We start from the raw sequence: 13,698 nt of genomic DNA, 5'->3' as shown, positions 1-13,698 counted from the left end.
TACACATGGGTGCTCCCTCTGACTTCACTTTTAGACCTTAAAAGTGATTACTGAAAAAAGCTAACAATCAGTTTTCTTCACTAAGAAACTGCACCACATAGTGCTTACAACTGATTCACTGATTGGAAGAAGAACACATTTTTGAGCCAGTGACTCCAGCCAGTGACCAGTTAGGGACAATCATGCTGAAAATCTCCCAATTTCAGTCACCACCTAGTTTCTCAGTACTAGAGGTGCACTGATTGCAGTTTTCTGGCCAATCACAGATTACGATCTCTAAAAAGCTTGACCTGCCGATTCCGATTTTGGCCAATAGCGATTTTTTTTTAAACTGACACTGTCAGTACAGCTCTACTTTTTGTCAGCTATGACATTAGTCACTTACTCAGGTGTCAAACAATAAGTTTTCATTTAACTGGTCACTGCAAAAACACCAATGATACCATTGTGTTGAAACATGGTCAGGTTGACCTTTTTGCTCTGCTGCTGCTTTTCCTCATTTAACTATCTCTTGCCTCTGCCCCCATCCATTTCCCCTTTATCTTCCTTGTTTTTTGTCCTGGGATATCTGGACTCATATTACTGGTTTATAATCTTAGTGACCATCCTCTTTTGACTTATCAGAATGTAGATTTTCTTTTATGGTGTGTGTGTGTGTGTGTGTGTGTGTGTGTGTGTGTGTGTGTGTGTGTGTGTGTGTGTGTTCCTGTCTTGGCATCACAGTGAGAACCATTTTCCCAATTTCACCATCAAATTGAGGACCGTTTGTACCAAAGTGAGGACATTTTGCTGGTCCTCACAACCTATTTTGCTAACGGTTAGGTTTAGGACTAAGGTGTGAATTGACTTTAGGTTAAGGTTAGGGTTAGGCATGCACTGGTAATGGTTAGGTTTAGGGTTATTGTCAGGGTTAGGTCATAGAAAGGGTTGAAAATGACAGAAAATCAATGGAAGTCCATGGGAGTCAACACATGGTCCTCACTACATATAGCAAAACAAGAGTGTGTGTGTGTGTGTGCACACATGCATGTTGTGCTTTCAAATTTTCAAAGAAACAAATATTTCTCAATGAAAAACATTTGGATGGATATGTTTATGAGCTCAAAGTCCAAGCCAGTAGAGAAAGTCTTCCTGACAGTCTGTATTCAGGGCTTAAAATCATAGATTTTATGGGCCTTTCACAAAGAAAGCAGTGGGTGTTCTAACTTGATGCATCCAGTTAGATGGAATTCCTGAGACACATAGAAAAAGAAGAGCTTTTAATTCTACCAGCGGGGATGTTTTCTATGCACTTTCCAGCCAACTCCAATAAATAAACTCTACCAGCAGGAGGTTGCTCAGAGTTATTGTAGCTTAATCAGGGGTCATAATCTGTCATAATTCACAGTTCAACCTTCCCAAATGGGAATCATTTGAGCACAAAATACATTTATTAAATTCCTAAAAAAAAAAACATAAATGTGATTTGTGCCCTTCTACTATGATCCAAGCTCAACACCAGCAGTTTGAGAAGCATATAGGTCTTCAAGAAGAAAGGCATCTGGTTTTATGTATAAGTCGCTGCGACAATTGTATTTACACTAAATAATTTCCATCTGCTGACTTGCCCATCAAACTGTTTAATGAGAGCTCACATGGAGAACAGTCCAAAATGAGCTTAATAGTCATTGAAGTAACGAGAGACAGAAACATGCAGCATCAGCTATAATCGCCATGGTGATATATACGTGAAATTTGTGAATGTGTGGTTTTGTGTAGTTCCAGTTACATGTATGCTGGAACATACAATGAGATACAATACTTACCATATTTTTCCATGTTTGTCTTCTTCTCTGTTTCTAGGTGTATGACACTCCCCCTATGGTGGTAAAAGGGCCATCTAGTGGTCAAGACATATATGACACCCTAGCAATCACAGAGAAGAACCCCCAGCAAACTGTAAGGCTGTGGAATTTGTGTTGTAAAATACAGCTATTACTCACCAAAAGCTGCATGTATTACTACACTTACTTATCATTGGTTAATTGTTTATCTGGAAAAAAAAAAAACAAATACAGAGAATGCAGAGAACCAAAAAATTGGAAAATATTGCATTTCTAATCTTGAATATTTTTATCTAACAATCATTTCAATTTCAACCTTTATGATGAGCAGGTTTGTTTCTTTATATAATGTATGAACACCTGTCTTTCAATGTTCCTTGTCAGGACTTAGATTATTAAATAATTTCATTGTAGACAAAATTACCAGAGCGGTCCACATGCCCTTTGACCTTCTTTTTAAACAAAACATAAGCTTTAGAACAAAAATGTGAATATATGTTTGTTCTTTCAATAATCTTTTCTATTTCAACCTTTCTTCTGTTTTGTCAGGTGTATGACTTCCCTCCATCAGTGAGTAAAGATGTTCCTGATGGTCAGTTAATCAGAGAGGAGACCTATGACGTGCCACCCCACTTGGCCAAACTGAGGCACCAAGTTCCCATTGCTCATGACCAGTACCAGCACAACGTCAGCGATGATGATGAGCTGCCGATTCCAGAAGACGTTTATGATGTTCCACCACCTATCCTGACAGAGAAGCATCATCAGGGTGAGAGAGGTGCAGTCAGGCAGGCCACGCAGGAGATCTATGACATCCCAGCCGCCTTGCGTTGTGGAGGCCTCCCCAGCCAGGATGTGTATGACTTCCCACGGGAACGAGAGGACAGAGGGGGTGAGAGGGGAGACCAGTATGTCTATGATGTCCCACCACAGGTAGTGCTACTTCACAATTTTGTTTGCAATAAACGATAATATTGTGGTTTGGAAAACATTTTCAACTAATATAATGATAATGAAATAATAATGCAAGTAGTTATACCCTCTCAAAGATCAGTAAACTTCAATTTCTAAAGAACATTTAACACTGGAACTGGAAGACATTTTAAATATACAAATAAATAAACAACCAAAATAATTAATAGAATGGATTATGAAGTCTTTGTAAACAAAATTGTCCTTCAAAGAATATTAATCATTAGGCTTAGACAGGGAAAACACAAAAACTGCCAGTGTTAAAAACAAAAAATGCGAACTAACAACAAAAGCATTTATTTGAATAACAGCAGATGCCTCAACAAGCCATGTTTGAATCTGTAGCTACTTTAGTCTGTCAGATTAAACGATTAAACACTCCAGTCATCGTGGACTGCTGGGTAGACGAAGACGACCCGGTTGTAGTTTTTTTTTTTTTTTTCCCAGGTGAGAAAACTGCATTGGATGATTGTGTTTTAGGTGCAGATGCATGTTTGCTGTATTACTGCTTTTAGTTGCTGCTGTTTTACAGCAAATGCGACATACCACGTTAAGTGTGGTTCACCATGGTAAATTGGTTTGAATCCAAAAGTGCTGTAACACTACAGCTGTCGCATCCTCCCTACGCTATGGAAACGAGAAGGGGAGGGGTCACCCAATCTCTTTAAGAGTAGGAGAGGGAGACAGAAGGAAAACAAACAAACATCCAAACAGAAATTATCAAGCTCATTTTAACTTATCATGCGATTAATTAATCCATGCATTTTCTGGTAAAACTAATATTTCATCTTCATGCACACATTGTAAAGAAGTATCTAGATTGATTAAAGAGACGTTGATGAACCTTTGCTCTTGCTGTTAGCTGAGTTTCTGGCATCTTACTTTATCTTAGCTTAGCTCAATGAGAAACTGTAGCTTTTGTGGAGAGGTGATGATTATTTAGTAGCTTACATGCCTTGCCAGGTTACAACCATATACTTCAGTGTATTTTATTGAGGTTTGGTGTCATAGACCAACACAAAATAATGTGTGTGCATTTGTATTCAGACCCCCTTTCTGTGATACATCTAAATAAAATGCTTCATTCCTTAGCAATCTCAGATTGGAAAAGAGGAAAAGATTTTGAACATCCCAGTGAACTAACAGCTAGTCACAAAGGGGACCAGACCATCCTAAAATAGTTCTTATCTCTAAAATGTCATGTCTTTTAAAGTCATATCTGCACTGTACAGCATAGACCCTGTAATTTACAGTTAACATCTGTAACACAGACTTTTTATGTGAAACAGACAAAGCAAAACAAAGCATGTTATGCTTAATCTGGTCAGAATAACTTAAACAGAAATGTGTAATACTCATGCCATAGACGACAGCAGGTCCTTTACAGACAGGAAAACCAAGTATCCTTTCATTTACAGGGAAGGGATAAATAAATGTCCTTCCCCCCATTAAAGTCTGGCTTATAATTTTATTTATTTTAAGTCTACTTTTCTGAATTTTAAATAAAGCCTATTTCTGCAGATTGTGGTTCGTATTTCAGTCTCGGTCAGCTGACTAATACCAAACAGGTTCAAAGCAAAAATAATTAACAGCAACCTCTTGCTGGTGAAAGTTAATACAATTTCAATACTGTAGGTTCTCAAAATGTGACTCAAGAACCACCTTTTTTCTAAAAATCACAATAACACATGCTAGTTATTTGCTAGGTAAATACACATGTTTTCTGTGATCTAAAGTCATATTTAAGACAAGCAAAAAAAAAAATGCCAATGAAGCTCATGTATCTCTGTTTCATCAGAAACTTAAAAGAAAATGTATTGTAGACATTTTAAAGCACTCCCAGTACAGGCAGACATGGATGACACTAAACCAGGAGAAAGTGCTGGTATCTGGATGTCCTAAAGAGGGTTTTATAGTGGTATGTGATGACCATCTCTAAGTTTAATATAGCATTTTGAGTTTGAAGGTTTGTGTTGTTGAGTATTCTCTTGTTTCCCACTCAGAATTCTGAGACAAACAAGTTCTGTTTAATTCTGAGTCCTACTGCTTTACAGCTGACCAATACCAAATAAATGCTTTAAAATATCTTTCAATTTGGCGGTATTTTGAGTATATAGTGACGTGGTATTTGGCGAAACCTCTGCTGTACAGTGTGAGTGAATTGTTGTTGATTATTTTAAAGAAATCAGGCTGTCAACCCTTTGCACATTGCTCCTTTCTTTTGTTGACAAAAGTCTTAGTGCCAAGAGATGAAAACTGCAAAATGTGGCAAAGGAAGAACTAAATTAAAAAACAATATGCTTTTCAGCGTTAATAATGTAAACTTCTAACCATCAATACAGATACAGGGGTTGGACAATGAAACTGAAACACCTGGTTTTAGACCACAATAATTTATCAGTATGGTGTAGGGCCTCCTTATGCGGCCAATACAGCGTCAGTTTGTCTTGGGAATGACATATACAAGTCCTGCACAGTGGTCAGAGGGAGCCATTCGTCTTGCATTATAGTGGCCAGGTCACTACATAATACTGGTGGAGGAAAACGTTTCCTGACTCACTCCTCCAAAACACCCCAAAGTGGCTCAATAATATTTAGATCGCAGGCCATGGGAGATGTTCAACTTCACTTTCATGTTCATCAAACCAATCTTTCACCAGTCTTGCTGTGTGTATTGGTGCATTGTCATCCTGATACACAGCACCACCTTCAGGATACAATGTTTGAACCATTGGATGCACATGGTCCTCAAGAATGGTTCTGTAGTCCTTGGCAGTGACGCGCCCAACTAGCACAAGTATTGGGCCAAGGGAATGCCATGATATGGCAGCCCAAACCATCACTGATCCACCCCCATGCTTCACTCTGGGCATGCAACAGTCTGGGTGATACGCTTCTTTGGGGCTCCTCCACACCGTAACTCTCCCGGATGTGGGGAAAACAGTAAAGGTGGACTCATCAGAGAACAATACATGTTTCACATTGTCCACAGCCCAAGATTTGCGCTCCTTGCACCATTGAAACCGACATTTTGCATTGGCATGAGTGACCAAAGGTTTGGCTATAGCAGCCCGGCCGTGTATGTTGACCCTGTGGAGCTCTCGACAGACAGTTCTGGTGGAAACAGGAGAGTTGAGGTGCACATTTAATTCTGCCGTGATTTGGGCAGCCGTGGTTTTATGTTTTTTGGATACAATCCAGGTTTGCACCCAAACATCCCTTTCAGACAGCTTCCTCTTGCGTCCACAGTTAATCCTGTTGGATGTGGTTCGTCCTTCTTGGTGGTATGCTGACATTACCCTGGATACCGTGGCTCTTGATACATCACAAAAACTTGCCGTCTTGGTCACAGATGCGCCAGCAAGACGTGCACCAACAATTTGTCCTCTTTTGAACTCTGGTATGTCACCCATAATGTTGTGTGCATTTCAATATTTTGAGCAAAACTGTGCTCTTACCCTGCTAATTGAACCTTCACACTCTGCTCTTACTGGTGCAATGTGCAATCAATGAAGACTGGCTACCAGGATGGTCCAATTTAGCCATGAAACCTCCCACACTAAAATGACAGGTGTTTCACTTTCATTGTCATTCCTTGTACTTCCTAAGCCAAAATATTCTTCCTTTTTTTAACCTTAAGCTGTATCAGGTGTCCTCTAATGTAGATAAGACACCAACTATCCAAATAGAACCATACTCTAAAAACTTCAGTCAATCCTTTCCCAGCTCATTTTAGTGTGCTTAACAGCTTAATTAGTTTCTTGGTCAACTGTTCATCAGAATTCTTCAAAGAAATGCAATTCATTTGTTGTTAAAATATGTTAATGAGTTATTATCCTTTTAGATATATAATATGTGATTCTTACATCCCTTGTTCCACAATGCAGAACATTATTTCAGTGCCCTGTTTTCTAGGTTGTTCGTGATGCCCAGTCCAATGCTGAGGAGCTGACCATGTCTTTTAAGCGGCTGTCTGCTTCAAGCACAGGAAGCACACGCAGCAACCACTCTTCTTCTTCGTTAGACATGGTTCCTGTCCGGGACACCTCCTCAGTTCCTTCCTCTAGCTCCATCCAAGGAAAACCGCTCATGTTGGACCTTGATCAGGCCATGGAGCGACTGTCTCGCCTACAGCAGGCTGTTGAGTCCAGTGTTTACCTCATGATGTCGTTCATCACAGGCAACTGGAGGAGCCCTGCTCACCTGGAGGAAAACCTTACAGCCCTTCATCAGGCTGCTGACCGGGTGCGAGCCACTGTCCGAGACTTCCTAGAATTTGCTCGGGGCGCTGTTGCAAATGCTTCCCAGGCAACAGATCGCTCACTGCAGACCAAGCTGGGCCGGCAAGTGGGAAAGATGGAGGACGTCTTCCAGAATTTGATTCGGCACAGTCAAAGCTTAGACAGCCTCTCATGGTCACCCACAGCATTGTCAACTCCACCTCCAGGAGGGGATGACTTAGATCGACTGATAATGACAGCCAGAGGCATCCCTGATGACGCCAAGCAGCTTGCCTCGTTTCTCCATGGTAATGCCTCACTGCTCTTTAAAAGGACAACTCGGCAGCAGCAGCTGCCCCTTCCTCCAATCCCAGGGGAGATGAGCGGTCACATGACAGGATCAAGTAGTGGAACCTACCAGGCAGGGGAGAAAGTGCATATTCAGTCACGGCCCCTCCCTTCTCCACCAAAATTTACAGCTGCAGATGAGGAGGATGGCGTGGACAGGCCATATGAGGTCACAGAAGAAGGCTGGATGGAGGACTATGATTACGTCCATTTACAGGTACATCTACAGACACACATAAGTCTGACCTTATTATCTATTAAGTCTCTTATGCAAGACACTTTCCAGCAGGGCCTGACACAAACTTCTTCGCAGATCAGTGTAATGTGTTAAATGATGTATGTATGGCAAGCCCTTAAAATCAAATTACGGCAGTTGGTTGGCACACAAAATGAGAAAAAAAATGGCGTAAAATTTCACCATCTGGCGTCAAAAATGCCAAGAGTCGTAATTTACACCAGCTTTTTTGATCGATGCCAGGTTGTGTAAAAATACATTACCTAGCATGCATTATATCAAAAGGGATTTTTCTGTTTTTGGGTGGATTTGGGTTTTTAGACGGGAGGTGCAAATGCAGCAGAAAATTTCTGTTTTGCTAAATGTTTGTCAGTGTGGACAGGACCTTACTTTTAAAACATTGATGTTCTCCACATGTTCCTTGTTCTGTAATCGTAGGTAATGTTTTGTCTTATTAGTGTAAATGAAATTTTGTTATATTTTTGGCAGTATTTTGACTTATTCTAAATTAGAAATGTTTATCAGTTGGTTAATCATTGAACCAATGAAGTTCTAGGCCATTTCAGGCTTTAAAATGCTTCTAAGCAACGTCTATTAAATTCAGTTCAGTTTTTTTATTTTAAATATAGCTTTGGGTCAGTATGACATTCACTCAGTACGCAAACCTTAAGTACAGTTTCATAGGATCACGGTTTTAACACTAAAACTTAAAACAGAATTGTACCACATGATCTAATTGCTATTATTTAAAATGGAAAAGCTACAGTTTTTACATTGCAGCTCCTAAAATATTTTTTGATGATTACAGTTAATGTTGACTATGACATTTTTTAAATGGTATTTTGATATATTTACACACATACAGAGACCGAGAGGAAACAATGGGTGTGTTGACAATCACATGAAACCACTCAGTCAGTGGTTTAAAAAAATATATATGTTTTTTGGCTACAGATATTAAGAAAAATAAAAAATTAAATTCCCGTTAATTACATCAAGTAGAGATCCAATTCAAGTCAGTGTTAGCTAAAATAATATTCCTTTATAGATTTATTTTCAGATTTCCACAGTGGTGGAAGACTAGCACAGAATATGGAATATAAAAAAACTGCACGATCTAGTAGTGGTTATTCCGTAAACATGCTTATTGCACTGAATATCGTGTGTTGTTTTAAATGTTATGTCTTACTTTGCTTTGTTGTTCTGCTCTTTATAGAACACAGAGCAGCTGTGCTTCATACAGCCGGGAGAAACTTAATTCCTCCAAAACCTTGTCTGGCTTTTCATATAAAAAAAAAACCATATGAGTGGCATGACAGAAATTTGACAGAAATTTTGAAACCATGACTTTTAAAACTGTGGTGTACCAGTAACTGGCCCATGCCAATTTAGAACGAATGTCACCTTAATAGACAAGACAGGTTCAGTTTAAATAGACGCCTATAATTAAATCAATGCAGTCATTAACAGATTGAAATTCAATTGCACCAGCTAGAGTCAACGCATGGGGGAAACAACATTATCCAAAGATGACCACACTGAAATAAGGCTACGTTAAGTCAACAACTTAAAGTTTAATCTACCATACGTTTCGTACAGCTGGTAGACCCATACATTTAGCTTAGATTAGCAAGATCAGATCTATACACCTCCGAGGGGGAGGTGTATAGATGACCTGATGAAACTTCTCTATAGGCCCTGATCAATATTGCATGTTAGTTGTGGTTCTATAGTATGAGGTGTAATCATCTGTTGTCTTCTTTTATAAATATAAATTCAACTCCATCTCAAATGATCCCAAATGTCCACAAGATAGCTTGTAAGCATAGCCTCACCTCAGTGTATGTCTCACTGATGTAACCTGCTGGAAATATTGACACTGCCAGTTTATACATGTGTGACAACTCTGACTGGAGTTTAGAAGACATGCTTAATATTAGACTTTTTTGTTTCCAAATAAAACTCTCTATCCCTCTTGATGTCCAGAAGGCATCTTACAGTCGGTGCACAGCTTTAAAAGCTCAACTTCTCTATGACTTTTAAGTGAGGCTGTTTTGTTTTCTTTTTGCCAGCCATCTTCTAGGATTTTATATTTACCACTATCCTCACGCAGTTTTGCTCATAAAAATCTGGATTTTAATTCTGCATGATAAAAATAAAACTCAAATCACAGCTAAAAAGAGGGTAAAAAATTACTGTAGACATTCAGAACATGGATAAAATAATTTTTGGTTTGTTTTTCTCAAAGTTGTCTCATAAATAAGATATTCTTGCCAAACTAAATGATGTAAAAAAAACCAAAAAAAACTGTCCTCTGTTTTGTTAGGACGTCTTTCATGAAAATATGATGTGTGGCAAATTTTGTTGTGAATATGAACCCTGCTGTCCTCTGTCAGCCCTTTATGTGGTAGACTTCTGCCATTCTGTCCCAACTTTTAGCTCTAAAAATGTTATTAAGCTCTTCTTGTCTCCTGTAGTGGGAAGCAGATGCAGTAATGTAACTACTTTGTTTTGATCTGCAAGGGAAAGGAAGAGTTTGAGAAGAACCAAAAACAGCTCCTGGAGAAAGGAAACATTATCAGACTCAACAAGACACAACTGGAACAGCAACAGGTATGTGGATGGGTTCTACTGTCTTTGATCCACTGTTTGTTTAACTGATAAATCCCAGAAGGCAGCATAAACAAGTTACTATAAGCCTGGAAAAAAATCAGCTGTTAATCGCACTTCCCACAAAGGCCTTGCAAAGGTCTTCATACCCTTACACTATTTTAACATTTTGACAAATTACAGCCACAAACCTAAACTTATTTCATTGGGATTTTGTGTGATAGACCGACACAAACTGTTGTTCCAAATACGAATCTGAAAAGTGTGGTGTGCATTTATTTTCAGTTCCTCTGAGTCAATACTTTGTGGAACCACCTTTTAGTTTCTACTAGATTATCACATCTAGAGACTCAAATGTTTGTCATTTTTTCTTTCCTAGGTAGCTCAAACTTAGTCATATTGGATAGGGAGTGCCTGTGAACATCAATTTTTAAGTCTTGCCACAGATTTTGAGTTGGATTTAGATCCAGACATGAATAGACTTTGATCTAATACATTTCATTTTAGCTCAGACTGTATGTTTAGGGTCATTGTCCTAAGAGAGGTGAACATTATAGCTGTCCATGTGACAGACCCAACTTAGTTGTGGATCTCTACAGCTCTTCCAGACTACCCATGGGCCTCTTGGCTGTTTCTCTTACAATGCTTCTTGCTTGGTCTGTCAGTGTAGGTGGATGCCCATGTCGTGGTAGGTCTGTAATTGATCCATCCTCTCTCTAATGTTCTCTTACAAACCTCTAATGTCTTCATAGGTTTGTAATGTTCTCTTACAAACCTCTGACGTCTTCATAGAACAGCTGCATTTATACTCCTATACAGCTACACACAGCTGGGCCCCATTTACTGATTGGGGTCTTCTAAAGGCCATTGGCTGCACTATATTTTATTTAGGAGTATCAGAGTAAAGGGAACTGAGTTGAAATGCAGGCCCCAGGAAGAAATAATTGAGTACCATGTATATTTGTCTTTTATCATTATGGACTACTTTATGTTGCTCTATCATATAAAACTTGAATAAATATTGTGATAATGATGATTGTCAAATGGCAAAGGGGTGTGAATACTTTTGCCTATTTTTCCTGTACATTAAATTGACCAATTTCCAGTCAAATTATCTTCTGCTTTTGTTTCTTTTTTACCAATAATGGAAAAACAGAAAAGCATATCGGACCCACAGCCCACTGTTCAGTTTTGTTTTGTTTAATCTTTTAGATTCAGTTTAAGAAAAATGCATTACATCTTAATATCTGAAGAGAAAGAACTTGATAAAGTCTTTGCAAAGCTCAGTGACTGACTTGATTCCAAATTGTTTTTGTGTTGATGGCTGATTGTTTAATCATTTGTAATCCTTAGTAAAACCTAGCCTCAAATTTTGCTCCTCTTCCTTTTTAAGATTAAACAATTTGAACGGCTAGAGCAGGAAGTCAGCCAGCCAATAAACAACGACATGACAGGCTGGATTCCTTCTTCGAACCATCCTCTGGCCAACCAGCTATTGAAGAATGGCCCTGGAAAGCCCTCCTCCTCCAAGCTGTGTCACGGTGACCGCCAGTTCCTCCTTTTTTACCAGGAGCAGTGTGAGCAGAACATCACCACAGTTACCAATGCCATCGATGCCTTCTTCAGTGCCATCAACTCCAACCAGCCGCCAAAGATCTTTGTGGCACACAGCAAATTTGTCATCCTCAGTGCGCACAAGCTAGTTTTCATCGGGGACACGTTGTCACGGCAGGCAAAGTCTCCGGAGGTGAGGGCCCAAGTGGCCCAGAGCAGCAACACCCTGTGTGAAAAACTCAAAGACATTGTAATCAGTACAAAAACAGCAGCGCTGCAGTATCCCTGTCCAGGAGCAGCCAGAGAGATGACGGAGAGGGTGAAGGAGCTGGCCGGGTGCACGCAGCAGTTTAGGATGGTCCTTGGACAGCTACTGGTGATGTAGGAAGTCAAACCCAAAATGCACTGGTTCACTCGCTGGGAGGAGTAAGTCTTCTGAATGACATGCAGTGGAACTGGTGAAAACTCCTGTAATGCGAGGTTAGACACCAAACAGGACATTTTTTGTTTTAACTCCTGAGACGCAGCATTAAGGCCTGCAGGAATTATCTCTCTTCTCCATCCGCTTTGTGTTCACTACGATCATTCCTCGCTTAGACTTCTCAAACTAGACAGCAGTAAAGTAACATTATATGTTAGGTGGGCTGTAAAATAATGAGTGTAAATATTTAACTTCCCTGTTTAGTGAGATGAAGAGAAAGAACAAGGCATCTAAAAATAAAATGTTTCCATTTTAAAGAAGGAAATATGAAATCATATTTGTAGTTTAAGACATTATCAATTATTGTTATTAATTATTGCATTTACTGTTCTAATCATGGCTCTGATTCTTGATCTTTGTGTCATTCTAGGTATTGATGTATAAATTCCAGATGTTATGTATAGCTCTATGTTGTAGTGAGTGCCTCTATCCCTGACAGACATCTTTTAGAATCATCTGGTGATCTGAGGTTGCCCCAGTGGCTCAAACTATGATAGCTGTCCCACCTGCTCCCCAAAACGTCCCCAAAAGTGTAAAGCTGCAGGTGCAGTTAGAATATCATCAGTGCCATCTCCCATGATTTTCTTTTTTTTGTTTGACAAACTGTATCTATGTTGTTTTGTAAAAGGCATGTATTCCACTAATGTGTAAAACGTTAAATACACCAATGCAATCAATCTGCTCGTTGTGTTTCTTCTGGTTGCCATACAATGAAACAATTAATTGTAGCTGAGTCTCCAGAGCTTTCCAGTCCAGTGTTCCGGGTGCCTCCGTAAGAGGCAGAAGAATGAAAATGGATTCTGTACAATCAGCTGTGGGAAAGTTACAAACGTTTGGGAGTCTAACATTTTAATATTGTTTCTGACACAAATATACATACTTCACAGATTGTGGACACACCTGAAGGAGACATTTTTTAACAACAACTGATCAAAAGATGTGTTCAAAATATTAGTCCAACAGCACTACTAATATCATTCACTGTCTTTGGGAGAAATTATATTTCTACATGGAAAATAATTTAGTAGTAGATGTAGTAGAGTAATATAAACCCAACAGGGAGCATGGCATGTGTGTTCAAAATAATAGTGTGGAGTACAGACAGTGTACTCCACACTATTATATGTATTCATAGTGTGAAATAAACAGGGGTTATTTAGGATGAAGCTATAAAATGTTGGATACGCTGATTATACAACACGTTCTCACTCCCAACTCGTCACATTTGGATGATTGGTCAGGCTCCCTCTGCGTCACATATTGACGCATCGGGTAGCCCCTTCTCGTCATTATTTGACGTGCAGGGTGCTCTCATTGACTGTTATAGAGCTCCCTGAACGTCGGTAACTGACGATATGGGAACAAGAACGAGGAGTCCGTTATAATTTTTCGAAAGGCATAAAAAAGTGCTAAAATCCGTGCACATTTTACTTAAGCTGTAAAATATGCTGTCCT

The 13,698-nt window shown here is 39.3% G+C and overlaps 1 protein-coding gene across 10 annotated transcripts in view; it reads left to right on the top strand.

Annotated features, from left to right (window-relative positions):
* Positions 1 to 12,920, top strand: part of bcar1 (BCAR1 scaffold protein, Cas family member) — a 191,361-nt gene extending 178,441 nt beyond the window's left edge. For all 10 annotated transcript variants that reach the window (XM_047380820.1, XM_047380874.1, XM_047380860.1 and 7 more), the window contains 5 exons: positions 1,843 to 1,938; positions 2,373 to 2,756; positions 6,711 to 7,580; positions 10,122 to 10,211; positions 11,602 to 12,920. In XM_047380820.1, the coding sequence (XP_047236776.1) occupies positions 1,843 to 1,938; positions 2,373 to 2,756; positions 6,711 to 7,580; positions 10,122 to 10,211; positions 11,602 to 12,147 (1,986 nt within the window). In that variant the 3' untranslated portion in view covers positions 12,148 to 12,920. The remainder of the gene's footprint in view (positions 1 to 1,842; positions 1,939 to 2,372; positions 2,757 to 6,710; positions 7,581 to 10,121; positions 10,212 to 11,601) is intronic.
* The last annotated feature ends 778 nt before the right edge of the window (positions 12,921 to 13,698 follow it).

This window comes from Girardinichthys multiradiatus, chromosome 2 (assembly GCF_021462225.1).
Source record: "Girardinichthys multiradiatus isolate DD_20200921_A chromosome 2, DD_fGirMul_XY1, whole genome shotgun sequence".
In the NCBI taxonomy this organism is placed as follows: domain Eukaryota; kingdom Metazoa; phylum Chordata; class Actinopteri; order Cyprinodontiformes; family Goodeidae; genus Girardinichthys; species Girardinichthys multiradiatus.
This window is presented reverse-complemented; position numbering and strand designations above follow the sequence as displayed.